At 37.9% G+C, this 20507-nt stretch overlaps 1 protein-coding gene across 1 annotated transcript in view; it reads left to right on the plus strand.

Annotated features, from left to right (window-relative positions):
* myo1g (myosin IG) overlaps nt 1-7898 on the plus strand; it is a 61639-nt gene extending 53741 nt beyond the window's left edge. Inside the window, exon 22 of the mRNA XM_055220072.2 lies at nt 7235-7898. Coding sequence (XP_055076047.2) covers nt 7235-7397 — 163 coding nt within the window. The 3' untranslated portion in view covers nt 7398-7898. The remainder of the gene's footprint in view (nt 1-7234) is intronic.
* The last annotated feature ends 12609 nt before the right edge of the window (nt 7899-20507 follow it).

Here is a 20507-nt window from a genome sequence, read left to right on the forward strand (position 1 = left end):
TGTGAGAGTTATGGACGAATGCCTGGGGTGAGAATGATTTGAAAACCAGCAGAGACTCTCAAAGCTTTTTAGATTTGTATGAAACCGAGTGAATGTGGCAGATGGAAAGGTGGAGGAGAGTTTAGTGACCTCAGACGCCTTGGAGTTAAACTTGTCCTCTGTTGTCCTCTCCTCTTTTCTACTCGGTTGTCTTTTTCTTCTCTATCATCTCTCATGTCCTCTCTTTTTCTGGCCTTGGTTATCCAACGATGTGTAACACATGGAAATCTGATAAGATTTGGAGAAGTTGTGGCCATTTGGATATAGGAACTCAGAAAAACTCAAATGAGAAAATCGAGACGAAAGGGACTCTTCTTTCCAGCTGGGGGAGACAATAGGGCTCATTTACATCTCATTTAGCTAAGCCATACCCCCTGTAAAGACGTTTTGAGATACAGATGTTCTAGCATCATATGTAGTAACGTTATTTTGTGAAAGATGTCCGGATGACAACATGCAAAAATAAACATAACTTTTTACCTTTGTGTTGATCACAAGTCAAATCCAGTCTGTTTCAGATGTGTGAATCATCCAATTACCATTTTTGTCCACAAATGCGTATAATCCGTGAAATATAGATAGTCTATTGTTTACATCAGATTTCGCATGAACGTCTGGCAATAAAATATAATATACAATCTGAGGACTAGTTACATCTTAACATGTAAGGGTATATGAGATTACACTCCGGTAATTTACATTCCGTTAAACACATGATCCGCCTTCAAAGTTTGTATTTAAAGCAACACTATGTAGTTTTTTTACCTTTAAATAATGTCTCTAAAATTATTTCAGTGATAGAACAACTTTTAACTGGACAAATTGTACTGTTGCTGCAACCCGAGCAGCCTCCTAGCTGCTACAAGCACACTCTGAAAGTGGCGGTGGAGGGTAGAGCACACAGCCCCGCCCCTCCCCCTGCCTGCAGAAGAGTCTCTGATACCAGGCACTGTTGCGCTTTTCAACCACATGGGGGAGCTGTAAGTCATTTTACATGGAAACTGCATAGTGTTGCTTTAAAATAGGGAGGTAGTATAACGGATAATCCAAACACCGCCGTCGAGGGCGTGACATCCTTTGGGGATGTGGCCAGTCTCTCGATTGTTCCTCCATCGGCTAATGACTTCATGGAGAATATTGATGGACAAAACATGTAATCAATTATATAAAGAATTCAACGATCTCTGTGTAGCTTATGTGTGTTTGGACTCATGCTGCGCTGCAAGAACTGACAGAGAGATGACGTCAAAGTACAGCGAGAGCGAGTCGAAATTAAACTACTCCGTAAGATTTCTTGAAGAGCTTTCTCCGTACTTTGACGCATCCGACTGCGGCATCGCATCAAATTCAGTGATGCGGCTGACGTACGATGCGGCTGACTGTTATCTGTTCCGCCCCCCAGCTTCTTTTGTTTTTCTTTTGTTTTGTGGGCCTGGGCTTCGTTTGCAGTCTGGGGAGACGCACGCTATAAGTTTGAAAAAAAACAAGCTTAGCAGACATGTGTGAGAAACAGGGCAGCCGCGTCACTACAGTCACGTGACTTCACGCTCGAGCCGGAAGAGAAGACAATGCTGAATAAAGTCGTAATTCTTGCTATTTTTGGACCAAAATGTATTTTCGATGCTTCAACACATTCTAACTGACCCACTGATGTCACATGGACTACTTTGATGATGTTTTTATTACCTTTCTGGACATGGAAACAGTACATAGATTTTCAGTGGAGGGGACAAAAAGCTCTCGGATTAAATCTGACATTAAAACATCTTAAATTGTGTTCCGAGGATGGGCGGAGGTCTTCTGTGTTTGGAACGACATATTGATTACATTGTTTTCATTTTTGGGCGAACTATTCTTATTTAGTAGTCACGCTGTTCCCTTTGGGGGCGGGGGCAAAAACACAAGCCGCTTATACAGTATGTAAATACACAGAGACAATCACGCCCCCCGCTGCACGCTAGAATCTCAAGCCGATTTCAACCGCAAAATGTACACTTTTAAATGTACAAAAACTGCTATCTCAAACATGAAGAGGCTTCTTCATGATCTCAACTAACAGATTCTGCAATAAAACGAAAATCACAAATTTTGGGGAAAAAAACGTTGTTTCTCAACATCTCGAAACTTGTGCTGGCGACTTGTGTCACTGGTTTCCGTGACGGATCACATTTATTCAACCAGGTCACTTTTTCTTTCTCTCAGTTTGGTGACAGCATATGAACACTAGCAAGAGAAGTAGATGTAAATAGCTACAATATCTAAGTCAGAAAGGGTTTACAAAGGCCTTGGAATGAGAAGAACACTTATGCGGCTTTCTCATAGGCCGCGGGGTTCAGCGCAGCCAAGCGATTTGTGCTCTGATGGCCAGACCAAAGTAGGGGGGGTTTTCAATAAATTACTACAGTGTTTATATTTGCGTTAAATAGTCGATGAGGAATACAGAGACTGATGTTGCCTCCATTTCACGTAAATTTAAGCTGCCTACCTACAACAAGCTACTTGACTTAAAACACACCTGACATGACAACTTGAATTGCTACGTGTTTCCATGACACTTTTTTGGCAGTGAGAGGCATCTTTTTTAATTGTTTTTTTATGGGCAGTGACATTTTTGTGTGCGGTTTATGCACCCCGAGCATTTAGCCACCTGCTGCGTATTTTTGCAGGAGCGCTCTGAGCCCCTGAAGTTGAAAAAAGTCAACTCTGATGTCATTCACTTTTCCATTGTCCAATCGAATGAGGGGGGAGACAGGCCTTTTCATTGTAGCGACAGAAGTTGCTTGAAACAACCGGAGACTGCTCTTACTCACTCTCTCCTGTGTATTTGTGCACATCTCACCCTTGATCAAGGTCAGAGCAAGCGTCCTCTTTTTAAAGTTTCTGCTAATATGACAGTTAACAGCAAAAGAGCGCTTACGCTTCAATATTTGCTTGACAGGACAGCTGATTTGGTGATTGCTTACTGTAGCTCTTCTCTGAAGTCAATCAAATAAAGGCAGCGTGGTGCGGACAACGTAGCCTAGTTTCGACGTAAATGGGCACTAAGTTACAACTTATGCACTACTAAATGTTTTTCCGTTGCACCATTAAACTTAGTTTAAACGTAACAATACGTTGTAACTAAATATTTACGTAATATGTTTACAGCCTGGTACAAAAATAGTTTTTGGTCTGTATAGCTAAGTTTACCCTTCATGACAACTGTGTTTTCATAACTCATCCGTTTAAATGATATTGAGCCTTAATGCATAATTAAGGACGTGGTCACTTGAGTGAGGGGTGAACTGCCACTGCTGTCACTAGAATCAAGATAGGCGGGTGTGGTTTCAGCAACCAGCCACCTCAGCTTATCCCACGTCCCACCTCTTTACCCATTTTCGGATATCCGCGAATGATGCGCGGTGATGCTCAGCCAAGATGGCGACGGCAGGCGACGCCTACTTTAGGCTTCAAAAACTATCTTCAGAAACCTTTGGGTGATGTCATGGACACTACGTCCATCATATTTTTTTCACAGTCTGTGGTTTATATCAACTGTCAGTGACTTTAGTGATGATGCACATTTCTCATATTTTCACAGAAACATTGCTGATACTCAACAAGTAATTATGAGGAGAAAACAAACAAACTCATGCAACCAGAGCCCATGGGGCCCAAATGTCATAGTGTGACAGTAAACAGAATTCATGCGCACTGACAGCCGGACCCCGGGGATGCAAAATGCTGTGGCTGCGCGTGTATTCCTCAGTCAGTTTCCACTCTTGAGTGATAGGCCTACAGGAATAGGGGATCTGAAAGGGACAAGTTTAATGAAATGTTTTTTTTAAGGTTTGGCCAACCGGAGGACTGAGTATAATACAGCACAATGGATATGGAGATGTAGATGACGATTTACACAAGATAATAAAAAGAGGAAAAGTTCTCATGTAGGTAAGAAGGCGGGGCATCAAAGTACGGCTCGGAGAAGTCTGCGTCCCAGTTCTGTCGGTATGGTTACCATGGCGATAAATAATGCAGCCCGACTGCAGCATCTTCTTATTGGTTGGGAAGCTGTGTACCTAGAAAAACAGGTCAGATGAACCGCAAGCCTGCATCATTGAGATGTAGACCACCTGAAGGTCTTGGATGAATTACAAAAGCACTGCGGCACATACAATATTTATCCTGTCTACATCATTAGTAACCAAGCTCGAATCTTAAACCATAACCAAGCATATGATACTAATGCTGAAGCCTTATTAGATGTTTTAATGACTTAAGGGATGCTGTTTTTAACCAAAATTTGAAAACTTGGCTTGAGAATAGTGTTTTTTGAGGGCCTGAAAGCATAATGTATTGAAAATGGATTTTAAAGTTCAAGGTTTTGGAAACTACACTGTTATCATCTCCATGAAAATTACAAAAATTGGTAATTTTTGAAAATGGTGACATCATGACCACTCACATTACATAGTGTAACAATATTGTGTACATTGCCAACTTTTAGCCTGGCATTCATAATACAGCATGTTTAGTCAGATCAGACCCGTGTCCGAGGCACATGTGAAACTTTTAGACCCGAACCCAATCGGGTTATGGGTCGGAGCTCGGGATTTTGGATCCAAGTGGACACATGAAGACCTCTACCATGTACATTGTACGCATAGGTTGCGCATGCATGTACAGGAATATGTAGTATGTAGGCCATGTGATGTATTGCAAACTGTCGCAATCTCATGCATCGAATGTCAGCATGCGTGTATGCGTCAAATGAATAATGTACTTAGAATTTGGAAATGTAATGATAAACAGATGTTTAATGGACTGCTATGTAGACATATTTTAACAGTCAATACAAAGAACACACAGGTCACAATCCAAGGCAGATGAGTAAAAAACTGCACATAGTATTTACATATCAAGACAAAAAGTCAGCTATTCACTACTAATTGTATTGTGATATATTAAATAGCAAATATTTCAGTGCAAGAAAACTTTATTAACAAGTCACAAAAGTGTCCCTTTAAAATTGATCAATGACTGTGTACTAGATGCTATCTCTGAGAGTAATCTATGAATACTGTGGGATGAAACGTTTAGTGAAACAGGGACAGACAGCAAACGTGTCCCGTCACATCTTTTCTGTCCTACATAGAACATTATTTTTGACTGCATCAACTTTTGAGCCCCACTTTACAGTATCTGAACCACTTACATAATACACTGGTGAATTTGAGACCGGGTGTATATGAGCTTTAATTAGCCAAAGTGATCTTTGCTCTTGATTCAAATATTTTATGAAAGATGCATTTTGTTGTATTGGTGTGTTTGAAGTATAAACCGAAGCTCAGCTTTGAAGATAAACACAACACTTGTGCAAAGTTTATAAAGGCTATTTTCCAAAGCGACTTGCAGTGCATTCAAATTATACATTTTATCAGTTTGTGTGATCTTTGAATTGTTAAAGAGATACTCCAGCCAAATGTCAGAATTACCCCATGATTTACTCACCCTCAAGAAATCTGAGATATGTATGTCCATCATTTTTCAGACAAACACATTTGGAGTTATTTTAGTAAATGTCCTTGCTCTTTCAATCCTTATAATGGTAGAAAACAGGGATCAGGGAACAACCATGGCCGTAGCCAGGATTTAAAAATTAGTGAGGTCCAGGGGTGTTAAGAGTTAAATGCTATCCCATGAGAAAAAAGTGCATTAAAATACACTAAGTACACTACTAATTTTGTAGTTAATATACCAAAAATGTGTCTTTAGTACTTCTTAAGAACATCTAAGTGTATTTAACTGTGGATTTAATTCAGGATAATAAATGGAGTGGAGGTGGACATTTTAAAGGCAGACTAACAGGTCTTTGAGGGTCAGAATTCTAGATGATTGACAGGTGTTCAAATACTTATTTGCAGCTGTATCATACAAATAAATAGTTAAAAAATCATATATTTTGATTTCTGGATTTTTTTTAGATTATGTCTCACACATGCACCTACGATGACAATTTCAGACCCCTCCATGATTTCTAAGTGGAGAACTTGCAAAATAGCAGGGTGTTCATATATTTATTTTCCTCACTGTAAATCAGAGACATTGTTAACACTAACATGCACATTTTTACTTTATAAATAACCCAAAGTGTTACATTGTTAGCTATAACATTTACTATGTCTAAAGAGGATTTTTCACAATGGGATCTGGCAACACTGCGAATGCTGCACCCGTGCCCACCGGCATCTCACAGCTGCTTAAAGTCAATCTTCGTCATTTTACACTAAACTTTACAGTAACCTGTCCAAAGTTAATTATATGCGGATACCAATGGGAGTCATTTTAATTTACTAATAAGTCATTCAGAGAACATCAAATTTCATTTTTAATATGAAAAATTTGCATTCATCCTTCACAAATGTAATTCACATGGCTCCAAGGGGTTAATAAAAGTTTAAAAAGCAATTTTGTAAAAAAGAAACATATTTTAAACTTGATAAATTATAATAACTAGCTGAAGTCCAAGATGGCGTCGTTAACGGAAGCTAGTTATTATACAGTTTGAAATATGGATATAAGTCACATAGATTACCCACAGAAGACCTTTTCTTAACGCCTTGGTGCCATGTGGATTGCCTCTGTGAAGGATGGATGCTGTTTTCTTGTTATAAAGCTAGGAAAAGCATGGACATTTACTAGAATGACTTCAAATGTGTTTGTCTGAGGGATGATGGAAGTGTCTGTCTCAGATTGCTTGAGGGTGAGTGAGTCATGAAGTAATTTTGATATTTGACTGGAGTATCGCTTTAACACACTGCTCTAACAATTCAATGCTCTACCAAGTGAGCTACAGGGACAATTATCCAAGCCATAATCCCAGACTACTGTGGATAGTTGGCACTGTATTGCTATGGGGTCACAAAGGTATTCTGGTTTTTAATGTGTTGCTATGCCATTGTTGCTAAGATCTTCTCTGTGGCTCCTAGTTGGTTGCTTACTGCCCCAAACCTTAAGAGCCCAACCCAGGTCATTTTGAGACATTAAAGCAATAGTTCACCCAAATCTGCAAATAGTCATCATTAACCACTAATAAAAAAGTAAAAATAGGTTTGGCTTCCGCAGATTTGCCTGCTGTAAATGAGCCACGGGGAGCTGTATGTTTTATGTGTAATAGTGACGTGTTTTGTATATAAATAAATCTTGTTTATTTCAGAGTCAGGAACACTGCTCTTCCAGTGAAGGTGTGCTCCTCAGGGATGCAGGTACAAATGAGCGGCAAGCCCAAGACTATCACCGTGGAGACCAAGCCAGGCCAGACCATTGCAGATTTCAAGAAAAGTCGAACAGGATTTACCTTATTCCTGCCCCATCAGTAAACCAGCCTCTGATTGGCCAGTGCTTAGAAAGACATTGAAGCAGTATTTATCTTTACAATGGAAGATGTGGCACATGGGCTGTACAGTACTCTTAAAGCAACACTATGTAGTTTCCATGTAAAAATGACTTACAGCTCCCCCATGTGGTTGAAAAGCGCAACAGTGCCTGGTATCAGACACTCTTCTGCAGGCAGGGGGAGGGGCGGGGCTGTGTGCTCTACCCTCCACCGCCACTTTAAGAGTGTGCTTGTAGCAGCTAGGAGGCTGCTCGGGTTGCAGCAATAGTACAATTTGCCCAGTTAAAAGTTGTTCTATCACTGAAATAATTTTAGATACATTATTTAAAGGTAAAAAAACTACATAGTGTTGCTTTAAGGGAAGAAGCACTGATTTCATGCATTTTACGGTTGCGAGTTCAACACAATCCTGTTTATACAATGCACTTTGTCATTTTAATGTCAACTGTCTCATGCAGAAGAAAACCTGATCGTGTATTTAAAATGTATGATTGTGCTGGTTTTGCTCTTTCTTGTCGTTATTTTTGCAAATATAATAACCTTAAAGTGTTGTCATGCATTTTTACAGAGACTTTATTATTTATCTCATTTCAGATGCGAATATTGTAATGGCCTTTGCACTTTTTAACAATGTAAAGTATACTGTATGTTCTCTATGATTGTATTTTTTCACAAGATTTTAAGTGTGGAGATGTTACCAAGAGGTTTGACCGTCATGTGCTATTACTTCTTTTGAGTAAACTGAAGTATTGATCAAACATTATACAGTAACAGCACAGCAGTTATGGCCTTTATTGTGCTGCAGTAGTAATATGTGCAGTAAGCACAGGGGTCTTTGTTGCAAATTAAAATCTGTGTAAAATATGGTCTTTAAATGACTGTAATAATATTATGTAAATTGCTTTATGGTAGTAAATGCTCACTGGAATTTTGTTGTTTGCTAGTGTGATGTTTTAAGGTGTGCGTGCTTGTCACTTTATTAGCCGTTTTCTGTCTTCACTTCCCTGCTGAGAGCCTCTCTCATCCACTCTGTGTTTGCACTCCTTGTGTCTGTAGTTTGATGCTAATTCTGCATGCACCCTTCTGTCTATTGACATTCAACAGCGTTTCTGCATCTCAATGTGTCATGAGGAGTCACGTCATTGAATATCTGAACATGTATTTTTGTCACACTTTTCGCTTTGGCTGTCAGTTTGCGTTGGAGTAGTTGACACGAGATGTCAAGCGGTGATAGCAGCGCAACACGCTACACTTCATCTTCGACATCTGTTGCTTATATATTTAGTTCTCTTAATTGATACAATTTGTAGATTATTTATTTGAATTTGTTCATTTAACAGGAAGTTTTGTGTCTAATGCAGTCATTAAAAGCTGATTATAATTGTCGTGATTGTTGCTGGGAAATTAATTTATGGACGTATATGTCATGTGTTTATTAACTGGTAACAACAGATTTTACTGCTGTAGTTTCAGTGTAGATCTATTCAGTACTTCTTCTCTGTAATTATGTATACATTAGTTTGGTTCTATATTATATAAGTGTAAAAAAGGTTCATACAACCAAAATGCTCTTACAGCTTTATAGGGACTATCTTCATATGTAAAGATAACACAGTCTCACCCCATGTCGTCAATATTTGACGACACTTGACCATTCGTCAATATGTGACGCGGAGGGTATACCTTTCGCGTCATTTTTTGACGAACTGGGGATTTCAATACTATTACGTCCGTTGCATTCTCTTCTCCTATTTTCTTACCATTTTCGCGTCGGTTTAGGGTTAGATTACGCAAAATTAAACAGTGTACGCGAAATTAAACAGTGTACGCGAAATTAAACAGTTGTCACCTGGCGTTGGGGTTAGAGTTAGGTTTGGGTAGGGATGTCATTATGTAAATCTAACCCTAAACCGACGCGAAAATGGTAAGAAAATAGGAGAAGAGAATGCAACGGACGTAATAGTATTGAAGTCCCCAGTTCGTCAAAAAATGACGCGAAAGGTATAGCCTACCCTCCGCGTCACATATTGACGAATGGTCAAGTGTCGTCAAATATTGACGACATGGGGTGAAGAGGGATGCAACAATACAAAATGTGCCGATACTGATATGCAGTAGTCTACCGCAAAACATACAGTAAATCTCTGTAAATTTAATGTTAATACCCATAATGCAATGCATATTACGGTAATGAACTGGTAAGGAAAATCATGGTATTTTACTGGGCATTTTGTGGTTAGTAACTGTAGAAATTACAGTTAAGCCTAACAGTGTAGGCCATATGGCAGAATTAGATTTGTTGTTTTTGCAATATTATAGTCATCATATATAATTATTTCTCAGTTTCTTTAATATAATACAGAATCCAGAAAATACAGGATATGTGTATATAGTATTAAAAACTGTATAAAAATGTAAACTGATGTGTCAAGTTTTTAGGGTAAACTCCCCTTCATCTTGAGCACTAGCAGGAAACTGCAGGATCTCTTAAACTTAAATAAAATTAAATCCTAATTTCTAATTTTAAAGAAATAAGTATTTTTTTACTTTATTCTGCACAAAAACGCCCAAGATGTGTTTAGTGCCAAGAGGGGTCACACTAAACACAGACGATGCCTAAAAAATATATTTAGTCCTGAAAATGTATTATTATTAAGTTTTTTTTTACATATTTCCTGTATTTTCTGTTTTTATCTTAATAAAATAGATTGGAAAAATAAATAGGAATGGACATTAAAACTTCTAAAACAACAAGTCTGGTGGTGGTGGCCTTTTGCACAGTATAAAAAAATCTAAGTATTGAGAAAATCATCTTTAAAATTGTCCAAATGAAGTAGCAACACATATTACTAATGATAAATACATTTTTATATATTTACAGTAGAAAATTTGCTAAATATCTTTATTTAAATTTTTGGCATAAACAAAGATTTTGACCCATACATTATGTTGTTGGCTATTGAAGCAAATATACCAATGCGACTTATGGCTGGTTTCGTGGTTGTGAGGATTCTCGCCCATTAAACACAGGAGCTCTTATATTAAATGCACGTTTGGACTTCAATTTATTTCTGCTTTTTCGATCAAAAAGATTCCCACAAATTAGAAAAAGCAGGGAAATCTATCAACGCTCAGACCCTGGTTGCGTTGCTCTCCCAAGATCTCACAAACAATTCCATAATGGTCTGCAGCTTATGCCTGTGCTAATTGGCCTACCAAACCATTCTGAATAGGGTGATTACGAAATTCAAAAACTAAGAAAATAAATCAACACCAAATATTCATCAAATGAAAATAATTAAAAAAAGAAAAATAATTATGTATTTACAAATTATTGAAAAACTACATATCTCAAACCTTGAAAGAAAACCCTTTAAATTACCGACCTCCGACTCACACTGCAGTCATGAACCAAAAAAATAAAATAAAAAATAAACATGAAAATAAGACCCAAATCTCAAACTTATTGTTTCTTTCAATTATAGCGTTCACTCTAGCAAGAGAATTAATATAAACAATATATCATGATGATATATTAAGGGTCAAAATAAACTTAATAAATACACAGCTTCCTTTTAAATGAAGCAAATTCATAAACAAAATCGTGCCAACACAAAACACTCTACAAAATAAAACACACTGAAAAAAATGATTCATTGAATTTAATAAAAAATTTTAAGGTAAGTGGTTGCAATCAATTTATTTAAGCTACATTTAAACAAAAAAGATTAGTAACGTAAAATAAAATATAAAACTTTTGTTTAATTGTAGCTTAAATAAATTGATTGCAACCACTTACCTTAAAAAAATGTATTAAATTCAATGAATAATTTTTTTCAGTGCAATTATCAAAGAAAAACAAAAATAAACTTAATAGTGTGGCCTTAGCCATCACAGTGGTCCAGGGTAACATATTCGATAGCTTAGGATGACATCTATCACTACCAATAGTTTTGTTTTTACTCTTTGTTTCAAATTATTGTCATAAAATCCTGCACAATGCAAAAAATTACTTTCTTTCTTAGTATTTTTGTCTTGTTTTTAGTACATGTATCTAAAAATTCTTACAACAAGATGTATTTTCTTGATGAGCAAAATTAAATAAAAAAAAATAAGTCTAGTTTTTAGACAAAAAAAGTGAATTTTACAAGCAAATAAAATAATAAATCTGCCAATTTGTCTCAAAAGATTTATTTTCCTAGATCATTTTGCTTATCAAGAAAATGCATCTTAATTTAAGAATGTTTACATATTTGTACTGAAAACAAAACAAAAATACTAAGAAAGAAAGTCATTTTTTTGCGGTGAAGACCATACAAACTTTTTGATAAGTCAAGGATCTTTTTGCTGCAAAGAGCAACTGAAGAACCCTTATATTTAAGAGTGCAAATAATCTTTATCATTTTCATGATCCCACCTACAGTAAAACCCACTATCAATCAGGACATTTTTCTTAAAAAGTCTTCAGAATAAAACACATTTTACAGTAGGTCAGTGAAGTGGATATTTAAACCCTTCTTTGACCGAGTTTGTTTTTGTCCTCTCATAAATCGTGTTTCTAGAGCAAATGGAGTCATGGGCAAAAATAACTATTCCTCTGGCAACAACGCCTCCTTTCAGCCCCACCACATGGCAAAACACTGGGTTTCTCTGACAGTTAATGTAATTTTGAATGAGTTTTCCAGCTGACTGTGTCACAGGATCTGGCACATGGGGATTCATTTTGAAGTTTGTCATTTAGTTTGTGCATTCCCCCCATTCACATATTTGAACAGTAAATCATGAATAAGATTATAAGCCTACTTTCTACATCTGTCAAACTAGTAAAATTTAATTACCAAATGTTTTTAAACATGTTAAATAAAGTTGCTTTTTAAAGGAGCTGTATGTAGAATTTTGACTGTATTAAATTAAGAAAATTAGAATTTATTTGTAAATATTTAGGAAACATGATAAGTTCAAATATCTGTTTCTCTGAAAAACAATGCTGCAGGCATTTATTCTTTTTCAGTAATGATACTAGACTGCGATACCAAGTTCAGCTGCTAGAGGTTACATACAGCTCCTTTAAGTATGTTTAAAAAGTTTTTTGTCAAAATGAATTTACTGCAAAAGCATTTGCCAGACGTATGTAGTGCATTAAATGTATATTTTTTCCCAGGATCGAAACCACAACCTTTGCTCTGCTAACACAATGCCCTACCAACTGAGCTACAGGAACATCAATTTTATGTACAAAGTTTAATACAATATGGTCTGTTTGAAACCCAAATTTCAGCAAAATGCATGAGTTGAATCAGCTTTAATTCAGCAATGTCATATAGTCTTATAATAAAAACTTTAATATACAAAATCTCCCAGGATGGACCTCTAATCTTCTTTTAATGTGCTTACTAAAGACCTTTTTCTTATAGTAGTCACCCTGGGGAGAGAACAGAGCCTCAGTTGTTGAGTTGTAACTCGTCGTATCGCAGTACAGCTGTGGAGATCAATGTTGTAATCACTCACTGCTCATTAAAACTTACAACAATCACCCTTTATCACATCGACCCCTGCTCCAATCGGCCATATGTCTTTGTGACAACTCGTCCAATCATACGGCTCGCTGAGTGATGGGCTGTGTTCAACCTGATAAAAGGGCTCTTGTTCATGGAGATTTACACCAATCTGTGGATCTGAACATCTCTGCAGTTTGTACAGTAGCGGACAGTTGCTATTAGGTTCCCTAGAATCATCAAACATACAGTAAGCTGTACCAATTCGAAGGCTGGATGCTTCGAAGGACGTGTCTTTTCTTTCAAAATGTATAATACTAAAACACACATGACAAGGACATTTTTACAGCAAAGTACACTTTTATGTACCAAAGATTTTAAAAAAGTTCGGGAGGAGCATCTGGCCAATCATCACGAAGAAGTCTTTTTATAGCCGTCCCTCATCTCCGTCCTGTGATATATTTTCCCCTCCTGTTGGACAGCACGCTACATGCTTTATCTCATTATTGATTACATATTAATGCAAACTCATAAAAAATATTCAGCGGTTATATCCAGGTGCAATGAATCTCAGGATCTGAGCAATGAGGCTGTGAAGGATCAATTCGTTCTATCTTAATTGCGGCTCAAGGAAAAATTGAATTGGGATGGCCTTAGGCCCTGTCCCAAATGGCACACTCCGGACTTGTGGACTTCCTCTTTGATGACATCATGTAGTGCAGACTTTAGGGACCCTTGATGCGAGTCCACGAGGGTGCACCGGAGTCGTAGTTTGGGACTCGAGCGTCACGCCGGAAATAGGAAGAGAAGTTGCCCATCAGTGTGATCTCCTCCCATCCGTCGTCTGATTGGTCTGATTGCTCTTTCGCAAGGACTTCTGGGTTGGTAAAGTGCGTGGGGTCTGCAGCAGTGCGGGCTTCGCCGAAAACTGCATTACGGGTGCAAAGGGGTGCTGATGAGCACACTTCAGAGCATAAAAATGACAGATGGGACACCCTACGGACTCGTAGACTAAGCGAGCATGGACAATTTAAGGCGGGAATTGGGACAGGGCCTTACTAGCCTTCAGTCGCGCTGCTGTGAAGCAATCGGTCTTTGAATAAAACCTCTGGAGATAGCGGCTTTTAGATTGGGACACAGCTAGTGTGAATTTGAATTGATCAGATCACAGCCATTTTGTAGTGTGATGAGCGAAATCACAGTGGACATTATCAACTCATTTAATCTTATTATGCAACACAATAACTGGTGTAGCTGATGTACTCATTAACCATAATGCACCTGGAGGCTCAAAAGATAATGGTAGCCCTTGGGCACTCATGGGAGGTTTCTGGGACAGGGCTTATCCTAGTCACAGACTAAAATGCATGTTTGAGCTGCCTTCATTTAAAAATATCTTGCACTGATGTATCTTAACAAATATCAGTGTCATTGTTTTGTCTCAAGATGCACACCAGTATTGTTTTTTGTACGTTTTTTTTTGTTGTTAAAAGGGCTAGTCCTGGATTAATCTAAACCCTGTCCAGGAAACCACCCCTCGGTGTCTGAATTTGTTTGCTTATTCATTACTTCAAGTATTTTAGTGAGTTAATGTAGGGAATAATAAATAGAGGTATGGGAGCCATCTCAAAAACAGCCTAAGGGGCCGATCACACAGAACGCTTTTATGGTGCCTTTTTTGAATGGTTTTCTATGGGCATTGAGCATTATGCACACTGTTTATCCACGCCGAACGCCTCACATTTTGTCCGCATGTTTTTGAAGAAGTGCTCTGTTCCTGACGTCATTGCCTTTTTTCCATTGTCCAATCGAATGAGGGGGGAGGCGGGCTTTCCGTTGTGGTGACAGAAGTTTGCAGTTGCTTGCTGCACTCACTCACTGTCTCCTGCGTGTTTGTGCACCTCTCACCCTCGACAGACCCTCAGGGGACCCCCTGGTACTGCCACTGTAGAGACACTGCAAAGACAGTTAAGCATTGTGATGCAAAAATCATGATATTGAGATGTTTGTCATATGATTCTGTTGGGCCTATATATTATCATATACAAGAGAACATGGATCAGTTTTAATACATCAAGACCCCACTGGGTAACACTCATCTCCACTACAAATAGGAAAAAGAGGCTACAATTTGCCAAGCTCACCAAAAATGGACAGTTGAAGACTGGAAAAATGTTGCCTGGTCTGATGAGTCTCGATTTCTGTTGAGACATTCAGATGGTAGAGTCAGAATTTGGCGTTTAACAGACGTTTAACAGGTGTTTTGGCACACTTTAGGCCCCTTAGTGTCAATTAGGCATCATTTAAATGCCACAGCCTACCTGAGCATTGTTTCTGACCATGTCCATCCCTTTATGACCACCATGTACTCATCCTCTGATGGTTACTTCCAGCAGGATAATGCACCATGTCACAAAGCTTGAATCGTTTCAAATTGGTTTCTTGAACATGACAATGAGTTCACTGTACTAAAATGGCCCCCACAGTCACCAGATCTCAACCCAACAGAGTATGTTTGGGATGTGGTGGAACGGGAGCTTCAAGCCCTGGATGTGCATCCCACAAATCTCCATCAACTGCAAGATGCTATCCTATCAATATGGGCCAACATTTCTAAATAATGCTTTAAGCACCTTGTTAAATCAATGCCACGTAGAATTAAGGCAGTTCTGAAGGCGAAAGGTGGTCAAACACAGTATGGTGTTCCTAATGATCCTTTATGTGAGTGTATATTTATAACATTTTTGCACTTTATTCACTTTAATTAGTACAATGCTATTTTTAGGGCACTGCTTCAATGTGTACCTTTGAGGTACCAATATGCGTCTTTTAGGTACAAAATTGGCCTTTTTTGATTTTTGCATAGACAGGCATGATTAATATGGTCTTAGTGTAAAATTGTACAATTTTAAACATGTGCTGTACAAGTCACATGTAACAGATTATTGCAGCATGAGACTCTCTGAACAAGCCATTAGAACAAATGTCAGCATTTCAGTAATGTCGGGCAAATAGCAGACTGCAGATAGTTTTACTAATACTCATCGACAAATCGTTTGTGTATTTGTACAAAGTCTTTAAAGGATTTGTACGAAAAATCATTGTCTTCACCTTTTCATTAATTTAGCCAACATAAAAGCTTAAATTTTTAAAATATATAAAGGTTACATTTTTGTACAATATAAAAAAACAAGACAACCACTGTTTGTTCTGCCCTGTTAAACAGATGCCACGCATCAATATAAAGTCCTCAGGGATTGTAAAAACCTGTAAAAAAACTGATTTATCTGTGGGTGGATAAAGAAAGCCAATGCAAGTCACACAAAAGCTGACACACAAGGTCGACAGAGAGATTTGTGTTTGGTGGAGAAATTGAAAGAGAGTCGCAGAGGAAAGATTAGCCATCTGTACCAAACCCTCATTCCCTTCTTCAGTTCCACTTCAGTCCTTTTCACATCACCACCCTCCTCCTCTTAGCGGATCACCTTTTGAATCGAATCAGAAGATTTGACCTTGGTCAAAGCCAAAATCCTATACTTTAAAGGTGCATTGTGTAACTTTTAGAAGAATCTCTTGAGAGAAATGTAATATAATATACATAACTATACTATCAGTGGTGTATAAAGACCTTACATAATGAACTGTATTACCTAAGAATGAGCCTTTTTTATTTACATACACTGCGGGCCTCTTTACATGGAAGTCGTGTCATGTTTCTATAGTAGCCAAGCTCTACAGAGCACGTTTTGTCCCTACGTTGTCTCAGACAACGGCAAGTTTGTCCTGTGGTGGCTACCGTAGCTTCTCTTTGTGTTTCGAAAGGGAGGGGTAAGCTTTTGGACTCACAATACTTTTGTAGTACTTTTGTAACTACTCATGTAACAGTGTTTAAATAGGGAAAACATGGAAGTGTTTGGTGGCTTCTAAATTCATCCATGTTTGGATCCTAAGGAATGAATGGGGCTAGGCTAAATGCTAACACATTCATGACGCGCTGTACCAGGTGTAAGTGCAAGCATTGAAAAAAGATAGGTATGTATTAATTTGTCTAAGTTGAGGTAAGAACATAGTAAAATATTCAAAAATGGTGGTGTTTTCCTTTAAAATAATTAAAATACAAACTGACTATAAACTAAATTAACTTTCATGCATGGAAAATCACATTGTGTTATATATTGCCAGTGTTATAGAAACCACTTTTCACTCAACAACCCTCTTTTTTCTAAGATTATAATATTTTAAATGTTGTATTTAGTTTCATTGAAGAGCACATGAAAATGTCCCAGCACAGATGTGACTGTCATAAGAAGAAGTTGTTACAAGAGGTGCTTTGATTCAGAGCTGTTCTCCACACATTTAACCATCTGCAGTTCTGGGGCCGTCTGTGGCCCTGTGACAGGGGGTTTGATTCCCAAACTAGATTTACTGCAGTACATACACAATGCACAGACTGCTGGGCCGGACTCTCTATATCATCTGTAACAGGGACACAATGCCAGTGTGTGTCTTGCACATGCTGAGAAGAGTTAAAGCTTTCAAAAACAGACAATAAACAAACACAACAGGTGTGTGGAATTCTTACCATGCAGAATATGTAAATGCCCCAAATAAATGAACTTTTATTTAATGACATGTAAGTTTTAGCTTTTTTAGCAACATTTGATAATAGATTGACTGACACAGATTTATTTTCTGTGCTGATGAAACTATTAAACCAAGAAATTAGTAGAGGTTTCACTTTAGCAAATATTCATTAAACCTCATTCACACAGCACTTTGGTCCCAGAAAATACCCGTAAAATTGGCAGACAACCATCTGTGTGAACACAAACACATCCCGTAAATGTCCAGGGATCGCTCCCGGAAAGAGCACCTAACATTGCCGTAAGATACCCGGAAAGACCTCAGTGTGGATGAGACGCAGAAACAATGCCGTAAGGGGCGTGTCATAGTGAGGACACGCATGTCATCACAACAATAAAGTTCAGCTCTTTAAAATGAGGGCTTTATATGCAGATTAACATTCACGACGAGAAATGTCTGCAAACTGGACTGAAGCAGATATCAGGTAGCTCGTCACTCTCGTCGCTAAAGCAGAGATCTTTTAGCAACATACAAGAATAGCGTGTCACACGCTCAAATGAGCTTATAATGAACAAAAATGCACGCGCGTCATCGCAACAAGATATATCGTTCAGCTCTTTAAAACCGGGATTTTTAAATGCACTAACATTCACAATGAGAAATGTTTGCAAACTGGACTAAAGGGAACTTGTCAAATATCCACTCTGAAGCGGAGATCATTCACCAGCATACTGGAACAGCACGTTACACACTCCTTTATAGTCTTATTATAAACAAAAATGCACGCGGAATATACATTCTCGACTGAACTAATCTTAAAACTACACTTTGTGACCAAGAAACGGTAATATAAAGTAACGGCTTTTCCGTCCATTGAGTTGTTATGAGCTTCAAATCAGCCGAAAGTTTTACCTGTCATTCTGGCCGCCCTCAAATCCGTGGCGGAAGAAGTAGTTCTCAAACAAAGAGGCTTTTAAAATAACTCCGTTGTTGTTTTCTAGTTTTCATTTTTCAAACGTGTGCCGTCGAACTGTTGTATACAGTAAAAGCAATATCGCTCGAGTAGGAGTGTGATATAGCTCTATATCATCACGGCTGTGATTAGGCCAGAGGCACGAGGCCGTAGGCTACTCGAGCGATATTGCTTAAATATATATATATATATATATTTATTTATGTTTTTTTTTAATGTTGAAGTGAAAATACTTTATGTGAAAATTTTAAGTTTAAAAACTTTGATCCAACTTTTCATTATTTACAGTTTATCTTCCATTCCCTTACCCCTTATAACAACCAGTTTATATTACATTTATGCTTTTGTTATCATTTTAATTATTATGTGTGTTCCTTTTAAGTCAAATCCATGACCTTTGTACTGCTAACACAATGCTTTGTTGATGTACAGGAGCACCTAAATACATAATGTACATTATTTGACCAATACATGAGCCTTTATTACAAGTTTGACTTGTTTTGCATTTTACATTATAACCAAAACTCCACAATCTCTCACACACATGAACACTCACTCATTGTTGTACTTTTAATTAAAATAAATGCTCACTCAATACACAATATTCAATACTTTATTAAATAATTATAATTCAACTATAAAAAGAATTCCACCATCAGAAGTCACATTTTACGTATTTTCAAGTTTTCAACACAACAGTTATGTCACTTTGAGAGCTACAATATATGCCTACTGTTGATTTCCAAAGAAAAGGCTCTGGACCCTCCGGATGAGGGTCAGGAGCTCAACACGGCTCATGGTCACAGGAGGAGAGATTGGGATGTGTCTGACCACAGTCAAGAGAGGTGAGTTTCCGATGATCTGTTTTTAAAGCAACACTATGTAGTTTTCATATAAAATGACTTACAGCTCCCCCATGTGGTTGAAAAGCGCAACAGTGCCTGGTATCAGACACTCTTCTGCAGGCAGGGGGAGGGGCGGGGCTGTGTTTCCTACCCGCCACCTCCACTTTCAGAGTGTGCTTGTAGCAGCTAGGAGGCTGCTCAGGTTGCAGCAACAGTACAATTTGTCCAGTTAAAAGTTGTTCTATCACTGAAATAATTTTAGAGACATTATTTAAAAGTAAAAAAACTACATAGTGTTGCTTTAAGCTAGTGCCAAATAGGCCAAGTGTACAACCCCTGTTGTTTATGTATTTGGTAACATTTTTAGTGTTTAAATCACACACAACACCTTTAAAGGTTAGCGAGTGTGTCTTACCTTGACTAGCATGATCACCACTGATAAAATGACAATAGCATAACGTCTAGCCTTCCCCAACTCTCCTCACCCTGACCCCTAATATTTCTCCAGTTTACACTTTTTATGCCATCATGGTGTGAAGTCTTAACCCTATCAAAACCTAATTTTTGATATTTCAGTATTCGAAGTGCACAAAGCAAGCTGTTACTGAAACAACCACAAAAATGCAAAGATGTCTGAAATGAACATTCTAATACTGTCATAAGATTCCCCAAATTTGTGCTGAGGATCTTTAACAAGTAAAAATAACAATAATAAAAAATAAAATTGACCTTAAACTTGAGAAAAAAAACAATGAATCTCAGGTTGACGTGTACACCACCACAGCAGCGATTCATGTATGAGATATACATGCAGTTTTTCAGTCATTTCATACTGATACAAGCAAAACATTTACACCAGACTGGTTACACTTCTGTCTCTGCGATAAGAGACTCTACATGGCGTTTTTTATTCTACGTACATTTAGCAGCATTGAAGACATTGATAAATCTAGCAGCCATAACAAATAATGGCAAGTTGCAATGTACAATTTCCACATCCTGAGAGTCCAAAATAGTCATTTGTTGCAGTATCTCAATTCAGTAGAGTCTCAACATGAGAAATCTTTTGTCCCTTTTGCACACGTATCCACAAAATGTTCTTCATTGGGAAATCCATAGGACTTTGCATTTTTCTTCCATCACATTGAAAAATCTCCACGTACAGCGGTTGAATGGCTATATGAGGTTTAGTGAAG

The sequence above is a fragment of the Misgurnus anguillicaudatus genome, chromosome 20 (assembly GCF_027580225.2).
Source record: "Misgurnus anguillicaudatus chromosome 20, ASM2758022v2, whole genome shotgun sequence".
NCBI classification, from domain to species: Eukaryota; Metazoa; Chordata; class Actinopteri; order Cypriniformes; family Cobitidae; genus Misgurnus; species Misgurnus anguillicaudatus.